The following is a 16,657-nucleotide window of genomic DNA, read 5'->3' on the forward strand; positions in this document are numbered from 1 at the left end:
AGCTCTAAAATGGTATTTCCTGTCAAGGTCAAGTGTAACCAACACGAGGAGTCGTTGTCAGCGTCCTTGAGATAAGATCGTTTCTGCGACTCGGACATACACTGCGTAATTACTGACGTGTTGCAGCAGTGTGATTTCTGTTCTATCATATCCACAGCCACATCCACATACATATTCCACAACACATCGAATGGTGCATGGTGGAGGGTACCCTATACCACAGCTAGCCATTTCCTTTGCTGTTCCACCCATAAATACTGTACGAACGACAAGGAAAGACGACTGCCTATATGCCTCCGTGTGAGGGCTTATTTCTCTTATATTCGTGGACCATACGCAAAATGAACGTTGGCAGCAGAAGAATTGTTGTGCCATCAGCTTCAGATGAGGGGTCTGTAAGTTTTGTCAATAGAGTACTGGGTTCTGTTACTTAAGAAGTCTCAGAGCCAGTCACATATTTGAGAACCTATTCTGTAAGCTCGTAACTTCTTTAACAGTCTGCAGTATTCGAAAATTCTACAGCAAATCGATGTGAAGGAAACTGGTCTGTAATTAGGCAGATCCGATCTTTTTTTCGAGTCGCTTGGGACCTCGCGCTGGGCGAGAGATTCGCGATAAATGTAAACTAATTAAGGCCCCAGTGTCATAGAGCACTCTCTGTAAAACCGAATTGAGATGACATCCGACTTATTTCTTTTCAACAGCTTCAGTTGCTTCCCTACGCCAGGGATGCCTGTTATTACGTCCTCCAAACGGAAGTCTGTGCGACTGTCAAACGACGGTATGTTTGTACGATGATCCTGCGGGAAATTCTTAAACGCCAAATTTAAAACTTCAGCTTCCTTTTGCTGTCTTCTATTGCCACACCAGACTGGTCAACGAGTTTATAAGCCTTAATCCGCTTCGTAATTTCACATAGAGTCAGAGTTTTCTTGGGTTCTTGTCAAAATCATTTGTTAAGGTTGAAGTTTTAAATGCCAACATATTAGGTTAGGCTTTACCGTGCCGCGCGGGATAAGCCGAGCGGTGCAAGGCGTTGCAGTCATGGACTGTGCGGCTGGTCCCGGCGGAGGTTCGAGTCCTCCCTCAGGCATGGGTGTGTGTGTTTGTCCATAGGATAATTTAGGTTAAGTAATGTGTAAGCTTAGGGGCTGATGACCTTAGCAGTTAAGCCCCATAAGATTTCACACACATTTGAACATTTTTTGTCTTTACCGTGACTGTTATGACATTAAATGAAACAACAAGTTTACTGTTACCAGTCACTCTTTATTTATCTCCACTACGCGTCTGAAAGGTTTAAACCTCCATCGTAAGGTGGATTTAGATTTGTTAGTATGACATTTGTGTGTGAGTTGTGTTACGATTTTTTTGAGGAAATTGTGGCACTGTCTAGTGGAGAAACAAAACACTAATTCAGAACTTGGTTTTGGGTTTCTTTTGATAAAAAACTAAACGTATATCTAACGGCAAGAATAAAATAAGTGAAATAGAGTTATTAATTACAGGACTGTATCACTAATGTTGATTTGCAGCAGGGTTTTGGAACATGTACTGTATTCGAACATTATGATGTACGTCGAAGAAAACGATTTATTGACACATAGTCAGCACGGTTTCAGAAAAAATCGTTCTTGTGAAACACAACTAGCGCTTTATAGTCATGAAGTAATAAGTGCTATCGACAGGGGATGTCAAATTGATTCCATATTTTTAGATTTCCAGTGGGCTTTCGACACCGTTCCTCACAAGCGTCTTCTAACCAAACTGCGTGCCTACGGAATATCTACATCTACTTCTACATTTATACTCCGCAAGCCACCCAAAGGTGTGTGGCGGAGGGCACTTTACGTGCCACTGTCATTACCTCCCTTTCCTGTTCCAGTCGCGTATGGTTCGCGGGAAGAACGACTGTCTGAAAGCCTCCGTGCGCGCTCTAATCTCTCTAATTTTACATTCGTGATCTCCTCGGGAGGTATAAGTAGGGGGAAGCAATATATTCGATACCTCATCCAGAAACGCACCCTCTCGAAACCTGGCGAGCAAGCTACACCGCGATGCAGAGCGCCTCTCTTGCAGAGTCTGCCACTTGAGTTTATTAAACATCTCCGTAACGCTATCACGGTTACCAAATAACCCTGTGACGAAACGCGCCTCAGTTGTGCGACTGGATTCGTTATTTCCTGTCAGAAAGGTCACAGTTCGTAGTAATAGACGGAAAGTCATCGAGTAAAACAGAAGTAACATCCGGCGTTCCCCAAGAAAGTGTTATACGTCGTCTATTGTTCTTGATCTATATTAACGACATAGAAGACAATCTGAGTAGCGGTCTTAGATGATGCTGTCATTTTCCATCTTGTAAGGTCATCAGATGGCCAAAACGAATTGCAAAATGATTTACATAAGATATCTATATGGTGCGAAAAGTGGCAGTTGACCCTGAACAAAAAAAAGTGTGAAGATGAGTACTAAAAGAAATCCGCTAAATTTCGAAGACGCGATTAGTTCCACAAATCTGAAGGCTGTAAATTCAACTAAATACTTAGGGATTACAATTACAAAAACCCTAAATTGGAACGATCAGATAGATGATGTTGTGCATAGATCCAACCAAAGACTGCGATCCATTGGAAGAACACTTAGAAGAGGCAACATGTCTACTAAAGAGACTGTTTACACCACGCTTGTCCGCCCTATTCTGGAGTATTGCTGTGCGGTGTGGGATCCGCATCAGGTGGGGCTGACAGATGACATCGAAAAAGTACAAAGAAGGGCAGCTCGTGTTGTATTATCGCGAAATAGGGGAGATAGTACCACAGACATGGTACGTGAATTGGGGTGGCAATCATTAAAACAAAGGCGTTTTTCGTTGCGACGGGATCTTCTCATGAAATTTCAATCACCAGTTTTCTCCTCCGGTTGGAAAAACATTCTGTTGGCACCCACCTACATAGGGAGAAATGATCATCACGATAAAATAAGAGAAATCAGGGCTCCCACAGGCCGGCCGAAGTGGCCGTGCGGTTAAAGGCGCTGCAGTCTGGAACCGCAAGACCGCTACGGTCGCAGGTTCGAATCCTGCCTCGGGCATGGATGTTTGTGATGTCCTTAGGTTAGTTAGGTTTAACTAGTTCTAAGTTCTAGGGGACTAATGACCTCAGCAGTTGAGTCCCATAGTGCTCAGAGCCATTTGAACCAGGGCTCCCACAGAAAAATTTAAGTGCTCGTTTTCCCGCGTGCCGTTCGAGAATGGAACGGTAGAGAGACAGCTTGAACGTGGTTCATTGAACCCTCTGCCAGGCACGTTATTGTGAATAGCAAAGTAATCAAGTAGATGTAGATGTAGAGTGCCTACAGTACTGTAGGCAGTCTATTTTATTTGTTTTATTTTTACGTTTCAGCCAGCTCTCGGCTCCGAGACTAAGTTGAGCACGACAGCTTTTCTGGAGGGCAGAAAATTCTGGAACTTTGTTCTGTGCGCAGTTTGCTTTCGCTCTCTGCGTATCGACTGGCGAGCGTTCATCGGGGACCACAAACTACCGTCTACCCTAAAACAAAACCTTGTGCAGTGTGCAGATACTCTTCTACCAAAGACCTGCTTCCTTTGCGTAGTGCACCATTGCCCTGTCTATGTCTTATAATTCTCCACGCCATAACCCAGGTCCGGAAATCTGCAAACAGTACCGTCACAGAATCGGCAAATTCTTTTGCTGAGACCCTCCACTCGGCTCCAAACCAAAAGACCTCGATTAACTCTGTGAACAATTCTGCAGACTGGGAGCTCTGCTTGCACCCAGCGCATGAGGCCAGCAGTCTTCACCACTCCCCGTGAGCCGCCCCGAAGCTGTGGATGGCCTCGGAACCCACGCGGGAGACGTCATTGCTGCCGACATGAGCCTTGACTAGCAGATGACTGCATCCTGCACGCTCGATGACAGCAAGCAAGGCCTCCTCTACATTTCCTATGAGGCCATCGACAGGTATACCGAATGCACACTGGATTTCTTTCCGGCCCTAAGCTATTTCAGAATCTTCAACATCGCAGCGCGTCAGCAACCGTTGGTTAATATATTAAAAAACTAAAAACCCGCCTCGATTGCGAAAAAAGCACCTAGTGTTGAGTGTTAACCCAGGTTTCGGCGTAGATAACTACACCTTCTTCAGAACAACAATAAAACCCACAAGTGCCTAAGAAGACCTTTGGCAATAATTGAAAGAACACCATAGTTATACATTTATAAACGAAAAAGAAAAGGAAAACACAAACAGTACATATGTACAAAGTCAAAACCACTACTTAATGGTGCACGCTCCACCTCACACCGGCCTAGGTTCGATGGGCCATAACCCGCCATAAACTGCAGCTACAAACGGTCGCTCACTTGCAAGCCTGACCCGCTATGTTTGCACATGCGCAAGACAAGCGAAGTTACTTGAATGCGCATGCGCATACAAATACGAGAAAGTTTATCCATGAGTCGGGGCTAAATAGCCCATATATTCCCAACCGTGGATCAACGTATATCAAAAAATGAAATCGATAGATCAAGAGGCGTACTAAATAGGAGATGAAACCTAAAAATAACCGCACACGGTTGCTTATGCTAGTAAAGAAACTTATATATGAAGCCATATAGGACAACAGGAGGAACTTCTAAAAACTATACGTAAAGCCAGTAGTTAGCGTGGGAGGGGGGTGGGCGGGTTACTGAGGGGACGTAATCTAAAGACGTCGTGGTGATAAAGATATAGGGATAAAACGTGAGGTGTTCAACGGGCTAAAATCACCTTCATCGTAAAAGGAAAATGAGGATAAAACGAAAGAAGATGAACAGCTTGACCAACCGCGCTCGCCAATCAGCGCGCGCATTTGATAATCCCCAGACGTTTTGGAAGAAACGCAGATCTTTAAGCATCTGCAACATGTTAAACACAATATTCTCAATGACCTATTCCTACTAAGAAATAGAAAATTTTTGAAGGTTTCGCACCTTTACTTTGTTCTTTATACTTGCATATCTGATGATCTGGGGATTATCTCATGCGCGCGCTGATTGGCGAGCGCGGCTGGTCAAGCTGTTCATCTTCTTTCTTTTTATCCTCATTTTCCTTTTACGATGAAGGTGATTTTAGCCCGTTGAACACCTCACGTTTTATCCCTATATCTTTATTACCACGACTTCTTTAGATTACGTCCCGTCAGCCCCCCCTCCCCTCCCCCAGGCTAGCTACTTGCTTTAGGTATAGTTTTTAAAACTTCCTCCTGTTGTCATAGGTAGCTTCGTATATAAGTTTCTTAAGCAACCGTGTGAGGTTATTTTTATGTTTCATCTCCTATTTAGCTCGTCTCTTGTTCTATCGATTTCATTTTTTGATATACGTTGATCCACGGTTGGGAATATATGGGCTATTTAGCCCCGACCCATGGATAAACTTTCTCGTATTCGTATGCGCATGCGCATTCAAGTAACTTCCCTTGTATTGCGCATGTGCATACATAGCGGGTCAGGCTTGCAAGTGAGCGACCGTTTGTAGCTGCAGTTTATGGCGGGTCATGGCCCATCGAACATAGGCCGGTGTGAGGTGGAGCGTCCACCATTAAGTTAAATAGTGGTTTTGACTTTGTACATATGTACTGTTTGTGTTTTCCTTTTCTTTTTCGTTTATAAATGTATAGCTATTGTGTTCTTTTAATCATTGAGAAATGTCTTCTTAGACACTTGTGGGTTTTATTGTTGTTCTGAAGAAGGTGTAGTTATCTATGCCGAAACCTGGGTTAACACTTAACACTAGGTGCTTTTTTCGCAATCGAGGCGGATTTTTAGTTTTTTAATATACTAAGCAATTTCCCTAACGTATTCCTGATGCACCTAACATTGGAGCTCCCGATAACTAGCAAACACCTCCCCCTTGTGCCTGCTTGGATCCTGCTCATCTAAACTCACAGATAAAATGGGTTAGGCCGGAGGGCCAGCCCACACGTCGACTCTCCGCCTCGAGCAACACGAACGTGTTAACATTCGCCAATTTCCCTGCAGTGAGGGCAGATTCACAGCGTCGTGTACACAGCAAAGTACCTCGGCAGCAGAGTACGAGGAGAAACATGGGACACCTTGTAACATGCCCTTTTATTTATTTTATTGTTCCCGCTCGTTCGGGATCTGAATAGCAGCCCAAATTTAGATAATTAATTAATGTGACCGTGTACCTAATGGGCTGGCAATCGGATTGGACTGCTCAGGGGATGTTACATTCCGTATTGTCCTCCGCAAATACTGTAATAAGTACTGTTTGGTGGTAAGAAGGACACAACACAGTTTCACAAACAAGATCTATATTCTTAGCAAAAGCACAAAATAAGGAGACAGCCACTGCCTTCGTCAATACACTGTTAATGATGGCTAATCTCAGCACAGGTTTCTTTAGTTATTCTTAATCGTCACACGCAACATCCAATCACTGTAATCCAGGTAATGCCGGCGCGGTAGACGCGGAAGTTCAATAGCGGCACTTAATATCACTGAAATCACTCTGTAATTAAACTTTCTCACTTTTCCGTATAATACTAACACAAAGGGGTTAAACCGCGGCGATGGCCACTCCCTTTGTCGATAATTTACATTAATCCAACTGCTGGCTTCTGCACAGCTCTGCCCGCCTCGCGGGAACCTACCACACCCTGACTCGGCACTCTCCACACTGTTCTCCGCCCAGTTCTTCCCGTCTCGCGGGAAATTACCCAAGCAGCACTCGGCACTCCGGTGAACCCCCTCTCGTGCTCGCAACCTGACACACACTAATCGATAGTTACCCTGTCAATCTGTGTGAGTGCAAACTTAATAGTAAGGGCCTGCGGACCCCTTACAACCTGAAGTGTCTGATGTGATGCGCCACATTCTCCGCCATCACTACACCCGATGCAGCAGCCTGACGATTGCTGACCGTGGCCAAATGCATCTTCAGCTACTTACGAATTGCTGCCAGCTGTTCCTGAGCCCACACGAAACCTATACATCCTGTCACTGCTAACTTAAGAACCAACCGTAAAAGGACACAGAGAGAGCTAACTATCGAACTTGCTACTCTCCCGATGTTTCGCCAAGGGAGACTGAACGCCTTACTGGACTGTGTAACCAACCACTCAAAAGAAATCACAACTATGCTACAGGCCGCGTAAACTACTCTTTACAGCTACTAAAACGCAAAATTGCATGTCTTAAATATAAAAACAATCACGGAATTTAAGAATTAAACTGTGTAAAAGCACAGGCGGAAGCTACAAACTAACTGATTATACAGGGTGTAACAAGGGCAAGCACTTTTATATGTGGTATATTAAAGCGCACACACACCAATATGTTGGTTGTTTCTTCTCTGTGTCGAAAAGTCGTCCCCCGATGTTTTGTGCACAGTTGTAACTGCACCATTAAATGGACTGCACATTTCTGTTTTGATCAACAGTTTCCCACTCATATATCCACACGTCAAAACCTGACGTGCTGCCCAGGAAAAAATAGGCATTAAGAGCTTGGTTAGAGAATTTCTCTAAGCACGCCCGACGTTACCTGAATGACACCATTCCAGGACGTTAGATTGGAAGAGGAGCAGCAGAAGATAAACTTCATCGCCAGTGGCCTCCCACGTCTCCAGAACTCACACCTTGTGACTTATCTATGCCTGACACTTGATAGTTTGCAACATTTCATTGTTTAAGATGTGAATTCGATAACGGAAGACCAGCTACGTTATGTGTGGCAGGAAATAAGCCACCGTCCTGATAATTGTCGTTTAACACATGGTGCTCACATTGAATGAATAAAAATTTGAACTTTTCTCTCTCCAGGGACATCGGAATTGTGTTTCTATTTTTTGTGGTTTTGAAGCAATAAATTTTTCAAATCTGTTCCTTCTTTTCGAATAACTCTGTGTAAACAACGAAATAGGTGAGTCCCGAATAAATGAACTCTAGTGCTAGTCGTTACATTGATAGCTCTAAATACCTTGCGTGACGTTTAAATACGATAAGTTTTGAGCCTCAGTTCAGCTGTGGTTGAGAGTTAAAAACAGTCGATATTGATGTTTAACAGAATGTCATATCCTTCGGAAGATGTGTGCTCTTGTTAGGTATTACATCCTGGTCTTTCAGATTAAGACGAAAAAACCGAAATTAATCGCACCAAAATCGGTTTTTATGGTAGCGGTTTCGTGGGATGTACTGTTATGTTCTCCAGCGAAGCTGTAGTTTACAGCTTCAAAAGAATTTCCATAGAAAACATTTCTTAAAAAATATTTATAATGAGGCCGTGAATTGTCTATGTATTAAGTAATAAATCTGACGTTTTATTCCGTCTACACTGTTTCCGTTACTATTACATCTTTTAGTTTTTTTCGTTCTTCAGTGGACTGTCGAGATTCTTGGTTGACTTGAAAATGCAGTGGCTCAATTGTATTGTGTAAGGCTGGTGATTAATTTGGACCTAATGTTATTAATTTTTAAGAACTATGAACATGGATAAATAAAAGGAGAAAGAAATTAATTATTCCGAAGTACTTTACACCAAGTCTTATTATGTCTTTCTCTTAGGATTCATCTACAGTGTAACCAAAATTATGTTCACTATAGTTCTTACTGATTTGCAACTGCAGTGGCCTGTACTTACTTTTATCCGTCATGAACCAGTCCAAAAAGTGCTCGAAGCTGAATCTGAAGCCATAAACCAGTTTATAGTAGTGGTAATAAGAGAGTACCGCGTCTTTTGGATCTCTGGAGACGTAAATGACCTACAGAGAACAGAAAACAAACGTAAGCAACTTTGCAGCAGGTGGCTTTCGATTGTTGTGCAGAAGGTTGCCTCCTCCTATTCTAGTTTTTCATGGCTTTATAGCGTGCTGAGATTACTGTGTTGCACTGCTGAAAGGTGTCCAAGAACTTGATTGACTGTTCCAGTTTATAAACGTCGGAGTGTTTTAAAACTGTGTACATATCGATCGACCAACATGTTGAGAAGCGTGATGTGGTATCATGCAACACTAAATTGAACTAGATTCATCTTCTTGGGCCCGATCAATGCAATGGGTGAATACTTACAGAAAAGTGAAGCAGGACGACGCACAAGAGTTACGAAGAAAAGGTGACACATAACCGTTGTGTTAATGCAAATGTGCTGAACAGAAGGGAGAGGGAAATTCGTTTAAGAATGGTTAAAAACTTTTTTCTGGACTTAATCATGGAACACATATTTTGCTCACGAATGATGACTCTTCTGGCAATCGAAGAAGAGTAAGGACCATGTGGAAGCCCAGAGATCGCTTACGAGCTCCAGAAGAGAGTTAATGGTGAATCCCTGATTGATGGCGTCTTTCTTGACTACTAGAAAACTTTGGGCAGTTCCTCACCACATCCTAATCAACATGTCACGTACCTACAGAATATACGAAGAGATAAACGATTCCATGGAAGACCTCCCAGGGAAAGGAACTCAGCATGTCTTCGTTAAGAAGAATAATTGACAGGAGTGAAGGCAGTACCGAGTACCTCAGGGTAGTGTTCTGGGGCTGCTACTATGCACGGTTTTGGAGAAGGAAGGAAGAGATTAGTGTTGAACGTCCCGTTTATAGCAATGTCACTAGAGACGAAGCACAAGCTAGCATTAGGAAAGAACGGAGAAGGGAATCGGCAATGTCCTTTCAAAGAAACCATCCAGACATTTGTCTCAAGTGATTTAGGGAAATCACGGAAAACCTAACTCTGGATGGCCAGACGCGCGTTTGAACCATCGTCTGAATATTCACAGCTTACAATGGTGAGTAGAAACCGTAGGACCACTTTCTTAATAGGTGTGTCGGTCCATCTTTGGAACGCAGTACAGCACTGTTCTTGGGCTACATTAATTGTAGGTATAGCTCTGTCGTACAGAAATGAATACAGTGCATTTTCTCAAAATTAAAGGGGAACCCCTTAATAATTCTTTAGACAGCGTCATTAACAATTTCTGCTTTTGATTTCCCTTTAATGGGAACTAATATCGTCTGCAAAGACAACTAATTCTATTTGATGGAAAGAGGAATCAGGAAAACTACCACCTGTGGTTTTACAGCCAGATTTCAGAGCCTCATACTCAGAAAACAAAGTAATAAGTGTTAATGGAACATCTCTGAATCATCTTTTGTTTTGATGATGACATTCTACTGTTTCCATCTAGTGAAGATAATCATTAATAACAAATGGGGAGACTATACGGGATCTCCCAGGAGGAATGTCAAAAATTCAAGAAATGGCAGGAACGATAATTTCAAGCGAAGACTGCATATGGACGTTTTCCCTACTCCGAATGGATTCTGAGATAGAATACATCTAATGTACATTGTTATTTTTGTTCTTTTTTAGTCGGTATTTTGTCTGCCTCCGTAGCTGAGTGGTCAGCGCAGCTGCCATGCGGGAGACCCGCGTTCGATTCCTGGTATTGTCAGACATTTTCTTGGTGAGAGAACTGCTATGGGGCGCAATAGCCTCGCGAGGTCAACTAAGGAGGTACTCGATAGAGCAGTAGTGATTTCAAGGTCAAGAAACACGACGACAGCCGGGAGCGTGGTGTGCTGACCACATGGCCCTCCGTACTGCTTCCAGTGACGCCATTAACAAAGGATGCCATGGCGGTCGGTCGGTCTCCATTGTCCCGTCAAGGGCCAGAATGGGGAACTTTACCTGTCCTGCTTTATTATTCAATATATTGTCGCGTTTACACATGTACAACAGTTAGTAAATATTACAACACGCGTTTCACGAAGTATCAATGGAAAGATACATATCTTTAACAAATTCACGTCCAAGCATTATCGTATATGTCTCATTATAGGTGTCATACAGTACACAATGAATTTTCTAATATCCCACCGTCAACATCAGTGCAATTGTGCACTGTTGGGAGAGCAGGTTGTGTTGCTTATTTTGTGTATACCTTTCGTTTGTACAACTCTGACTCCATAAAGAAATGAGAAAAAAACCTAATAGAATACTGTTTGATTCATCGGAAAACGAATTTGGAAATTAATTTCCACTGTGGATTTTCCTGCGAGTATCGATGATTATTATGTGTGTTGTTCATTGCATTCCGTACAAATGTTGCTTCATTGATGAATAATATTGATGCAATCAAATGAGGATTTCGTTTAACCAGTGACAAAATTCAAGTCGTGTGGTATTGCCGCCAATGTGAAGATTGTGGACACGCTGTATGTGAAAAGGATAAAAGTTTTCCGTACGTTATGTTCGTGAGACACTGACATGTGCAGAAAGTCGCTGAGTGCCGTTAGTAGCAGCAGGAGCACCAACACCATATCAGAAGCCGTAAACATAAAGCATATCTGCGTTTAATCATTGTGCAGCTGTGTGTCATATTGTTTTAGCCAATGCATGTACAAACACAATTAACCAATGCTTCTCTCTGTTACACTTTCAGTCCCTTATCCTCCTTCACTCACAACACCCAATGGACTAAAACGTCGAAGAGGTTGTGTAAGTAAGGCGCATATGTACGCGCCACTATCCCCAAGGCAAAAGTACACACATGTTCAGAAAAACAGAACATCTTGAACGACTGGATTTAGGACTTACAAATTCACAGGACATGTACATTAGTATGTACCGCAGAAATGATTTACATTTCAGTTCACATCGCCGGCTGGAGTGGCCGAGCCGTTCTAGGTGCTACAGTCTGGAGCTGCGCGACCGCTACGGTCGCAGGTTCGAATCCTGACTCGGGTATGGATGTGTGTGATGTCCTTAGATTAGTTAGGTTTAAGTAGTTCTAAGTTATAGGGGACTGATGACCTCAGAAGTCCCATAGTGCTCAGAGCCATTTGAACCATTTGAATCAGTTCACATCGGTTCAGCATGTGCCCCGTTGCCTAGTAGATAGATCCGCCATGGTCCATGATAACTTGTTCAAAGAATGATGGCATCGACACGTATAAGACGCAAATAATGTCCTGTGGTAAAGCCATCCATGCTGCATTCACATAGTTCCAAAGTTAATCTGTGCTAACATCCTGTGACACGAAGAATTCACGTGTTCGTGTAGCTGGAGAAGGGCGTCTGGGATGTTGTACAGAAAGGGTATCAGGATGTCATTCACGTAGGTCATACTGGTCACAGTGCCCTCGACACCAACAAATATGATTCGAGGCTGTACCCAATAGAACAGCAGATCGCAAGGCCTCGAGTTGGCGCTGTATGTCTCGTGCGAATGCAGTAAATGTGATGCCGCTCTCCATGTCTGCGGCGAACAAAAGTGCGGCCATCATTTTAAACAAACAGAATCTTTATTCGTCCAAAACACTATCTGATGCCATTCCTGTCCCCAGTGACGTCGTCCCATACACTATTGCTATCTAGCATGTTTCTCCACATTCGTCAAAGGTAGGTGGAGAAGTGGACGGCGTGCACGTAACCTATACCATAATAAACTGCGACGGACTGTCACCTCGGAATGTGTAGGACGTGCACACTGTTTCACTAGAACCCAGACGGACACAGATCTGTCCTGCAGTCCCGTTCGGATGAGTTGTCGATCTTCTCGGAGGGTGGTCTGGGTGGTGCGACTTGAGCCATTTCGCCGTGTTCTACGGCCTTTCGTAAACCATTCTTCACCGCCGAAACACTTTGTCCCACACTATCAGCAATTACCCGGATGGATACATCACATTCTCTCATGCGCATAATGCGCCCTCTTCCAAACTCACTGATTTGACGGTACGGTTCACGCATACGTCTGCGATGCCGCCTGCTCGTCTGCTGAAATCGGTTTATAGCGACAAAGAGAGCCGCAGGTACATTTTCCTGGTATGCGATGTTGCGCCGCTACGTCGATGTTGACCTTAACCCGCGGACCGATATGGTTTAAATGCTAGTCATTTCTGTAGAACACAGTAATATACAAGTCCTGTGAATATGAACGTCCTATCTATAGTCGTTCAAGGTGTTCTGTTTTTTTCTGTCCATCAGTGTTTATTAAATATGTACTGTCACATAAGCCATTCGGAACAGGACATGGGTCTATACGAAAGTTTTTCTTCAAAAGAGAGGGCCTGTCATATCCGTGAATCCTGAGCATTTCCGCTGGGACACTTTGTATACCGAATAAAACTGGATCCAATATTGAACTCTGTGGGACTCCCTACATGATTTGTCCCAGCCAATGAAAATCTCTCTCCTTCCAAAAATGTTTGATTAATTAAGCACTACTATTTGCATTCGATTTATTAAGTATGATTTAATAATTTGTTTGTAAAGCCATCAACGCCATAAAACTTGCGTTTTTCTAAGAGGGGAATAGAATATACACAATCAAATGCATGCCCACGTGCCGAGGAACTACAGTAGCACTCGTATTGTGAGACCAAAAGAGCCATCTCAAGACATCATTTTCGTAACTGAACGTTTATTTGGTATTTTAAGCCCCATTTTTAAGGAGATATACATAAAAAGTAAAGAATCAATTACTCACATCTTTGACGTCACAGGATAGATTTATGGACAGATCAAACAATTTCAACTGAGCAGCTAGTGTTTCAAGTATACTGTAAACAGAGTGATGTATGATAAGGGCTTACCTTGGGTTTCTTGGTCCAGACCTGGGTGGGAAGCAGCTCCTTGGGCAGGTGGCTCTTGATATAACGCGGCGGAGTCAGATTTGCTGCCTTCTGGACTGATTGCAGCTCACCATCTGCCACGTCGCCGCCGATGGTCATATTCCTGCACACACACACGTACACAACACTGCTGTGAACGATAGTTTCTTAAATTAACTACCTCGTAGCTGAATGAAAAATACAAAACCAAAGAGTGTGAGTAATCTTTCTTAATTTAGCGAGGAGGGCAAAGTGAACTCGAAGTACAGAGACTTTCACGATCTCACCGACAATATCTGAGGAGTGACAGTTCGCGTTTTGAAGAAACGTGAAAACACGTCAGGCAAATGCTGATCCTATGATTCATCTCAAAAGAGATACTGAATAAGGGTAGATCTAGGTTTTTAGCATTTGCAGCTTTAGAGAAAGCTTTTAATAAAGTTGCCTGGAACACAGTACTTGAAATTCTGTGGGTAGCAGGGATAAAATACACCAGTGGAAGGTAATCTACTACATCTACAAAAAAAATACAAAAAAAAAGAAAAACAAAAAAAAAGAAACACTACAGGTGTAAGAGATGAAGCACATGGAACGAGTTGAACGAGTGACAAGGGTGTACTCTATCCTTGATGTTGTCCAGTACATTAAGCAAGCAGTAAACGAAAGCTAGAAGAAATTTGGAAAGCGAAATAAAGTTCATGGGGAGTAAACAAAAACTCAAGATGTTTGCGCTAACTTTCTAATTCTCTCACGGACAGCGAATGACATGGAAGACCAGTTGAATGGAATGGATAGTACCTTGAAAAGAGATTATAAGATGAATATAAGGAGAAGTATATAAATGGTAATGAAAAGTAAATCATGTGACGTAAAGCTAATTACATTAAGATATAAGAGACGAAATGAAGAAGAGTTTTATACTTTGGGTAGCAAAATATGAAATGGAGACTATGTAAAATGCACATTGATAGTAACAAGAGAATCATTTCTGAAAAAGAGAGATTCGGTGGCATCTTATACACAGGGTGATTGAGCTGCCCCTGCCTACGGGTTTTATGCAACCCAGAACACCATCAAAAACTACACATATGATATTCATAATCTCTCCATTGTTATGTGCAAGCTGTTCGTCCTGCGGAAAAAATGAACAGGAACTTTTTGTAGGAAATTTAAGATAGTTATATTTTGCACAGGGATACGTTTTCGGTTTTGCCATGGTTTTCGAATTATCCAAGAAAACTCGTTTGAAAGTCACTTCTCTGCGTATTCTTGAATAGTTCGAAAACTATGGCTTCTACCGAAAACGTACGTCAGTATTTTAACTACGTTAAAAATCCTACAAAAGTTCCTGTTCATTTTTTCTGTAGGAGCAATAGTTTAGGCACAGCGAGCGGTAAAATATGAAAATCTCACATGCGGTTTTTGAAGGTGCTCCAGGTTACATAAAAGCTATCGGTAGGGACAGCTGGATCACCCCTTATACAGGGTTATTGTTTTAACTTCAGACAATTAAATATCTCGAGAACCATACATCATACAAAAAATGATCTAGCAGCAAAGTTAATGTTATTAAAGGGGACATCCGTGCTACAACAGGCCACCTGACCCTCCTGCGTGGGTGGGGTCAGCTTTGTATTTTGAAATGGGAACCCCCATTTTTATTGCATATTCAGGTTCTACGCCAAAAAATGTGTTCAGTTTACTCAAACCATTGTTTTCCATTTGTGGCAGATGGCACTGTAATCGACAAATGTCAGGTGTACCTCTTTTTGTAATTAAGAACCGACGCTTTTAGTTCTACATGTCATTTACGATGTAAATGTAAACCTTTGTGTTCTAATAGTTGATATTTATGTCAGAAATTTACTTTAGTGTTGTACATTTCATTGTGCAGCACACTATGTTCGGAAACTATGTTTAGTCTGATTCAGGAATAACGACATGGATGTATTTGTATTATGTTCCCATTGGGATTCTTGATTTCGGCCAGTTCCGTAGCCTCTCACCATTGAGGTGATTGATTTCGGCGAGTCTCCTTGCCTCTCACTAATGGGGTGTTTCATTTTGATGAGTCCCTTTCCCTCTCCCCATTGGGTTGCTTTGCTCTGGAGAGAATCTATGGCAGGTGCGCTTGCCATGAGTTATGACGGTTGGGCAGAAACACAGTGAAATCAGTCACCCCGACGGCAAGGCTGAGTTATTAATACAAATAAGTGGCCATGATAATGTGAACCAGCCACGCAGCCAACACCTGCGAAGGAGAGGGCCGTATAGGTTAACGGAGCTTCTTGCGGAAAATGTACAGGGAGGGGGCGGCGGCACACACAACGGAAGATCCATGTAGTTACTTTTGTCAGAAAGCTCCTTTCTTAGACAGGATTTAGACACCCTGTTTTGAAATAACTCAAAACAACAGAAGAGCCACAGTAATTGCTTGAGAACAACACAGAAAAGAAATTTTAGATTATTCCATCAGAATATCAGAGGATTGAGTAATAAGATAGAAGAATTTCTTGTCTGTTTGGAGACTTTAGAGAGTTCCGAAAAGATAAGCATCCTGTGCCTCTCTGAGCACCAGATAACCACAGGATTAGGTAAGTGACATGTACGAGTAAGCACCTTACCGATGTGAACAAATATGGGAGAAGGAGAATTTTCTGCACATATTAAGACAGAACACAAGTTCAAAAAAACTGAGATAGTAGATTTTGTTGTGATCAGCACATAAAAATGTGTGCTTGCGAATTGATGCAGAAAAACAGTTCACTTTTAGTTGTAACTATTCATAGATCCGAACTGGGAAATTTTGGAAAGCTTATGAGAGTCTGGATTCCTTACCATGCTATCTGTCGGATGACGGCGAGCAGTTACGTCTTTCGCGACTTTAATGTAGATTTTCTAAAGTTTTGTGATAGGAAAAATGAGTTGGAAACCATATTTGGAACCTACAATTTTGTCCCAGTAAAGACGGTAGGAACCTCATTGATAATGTTTCCTTTATGAAGCTCAGAGCAAGGAAATAGCCCAG

The 16,657-nt window shown here is 42.5% G+C and overlaps 1 protein-coding gene across 1 annotated transcript in view; it reads right to left on the reverse strand.

Annotated features, from left to right (window-relative positions):
• The window catches only part of LOC126195334 (luciferin sulfotransferase-like), a 70,815-nt gene that overhangs the window by 26,577 nt on the left and 27,581 nt on the right, over positions 1-16,657 (reverse strand). Inside the window, exons 4-5 of the mRNA XM_049933908.1 lie at positions 13,612-13,753; positions 8,661-8,781 (exon numbers count right to left, since the gene is read on the reverse strand). Coding sequence (XP_049789865.1) covers positions 8,661-8,781; positions 13,612-13,753 — 263 coding nt within the window. The remainder of the gene's footprint in view (positions 1-8,660; positions 8,782-13,611; positions 13,754-16,657) is intronic.

The sequence above is a fragment of the Schistocerca nitens genome, chromosome 7 (genome assembly GCF_023898315.1).
Source record: "Schistocerca nitens isolate TAMUIC-IGC-003100 chromosome 7, iqSchNite1.1, whole genome shotgun sequence".
Classification (NCBI taxonomy): Eukaryota; Metazoa; Arthropoda; class Insecta; order Orthoptera; family Acrididae; genus Schistocerca; species Schistocerca nitens.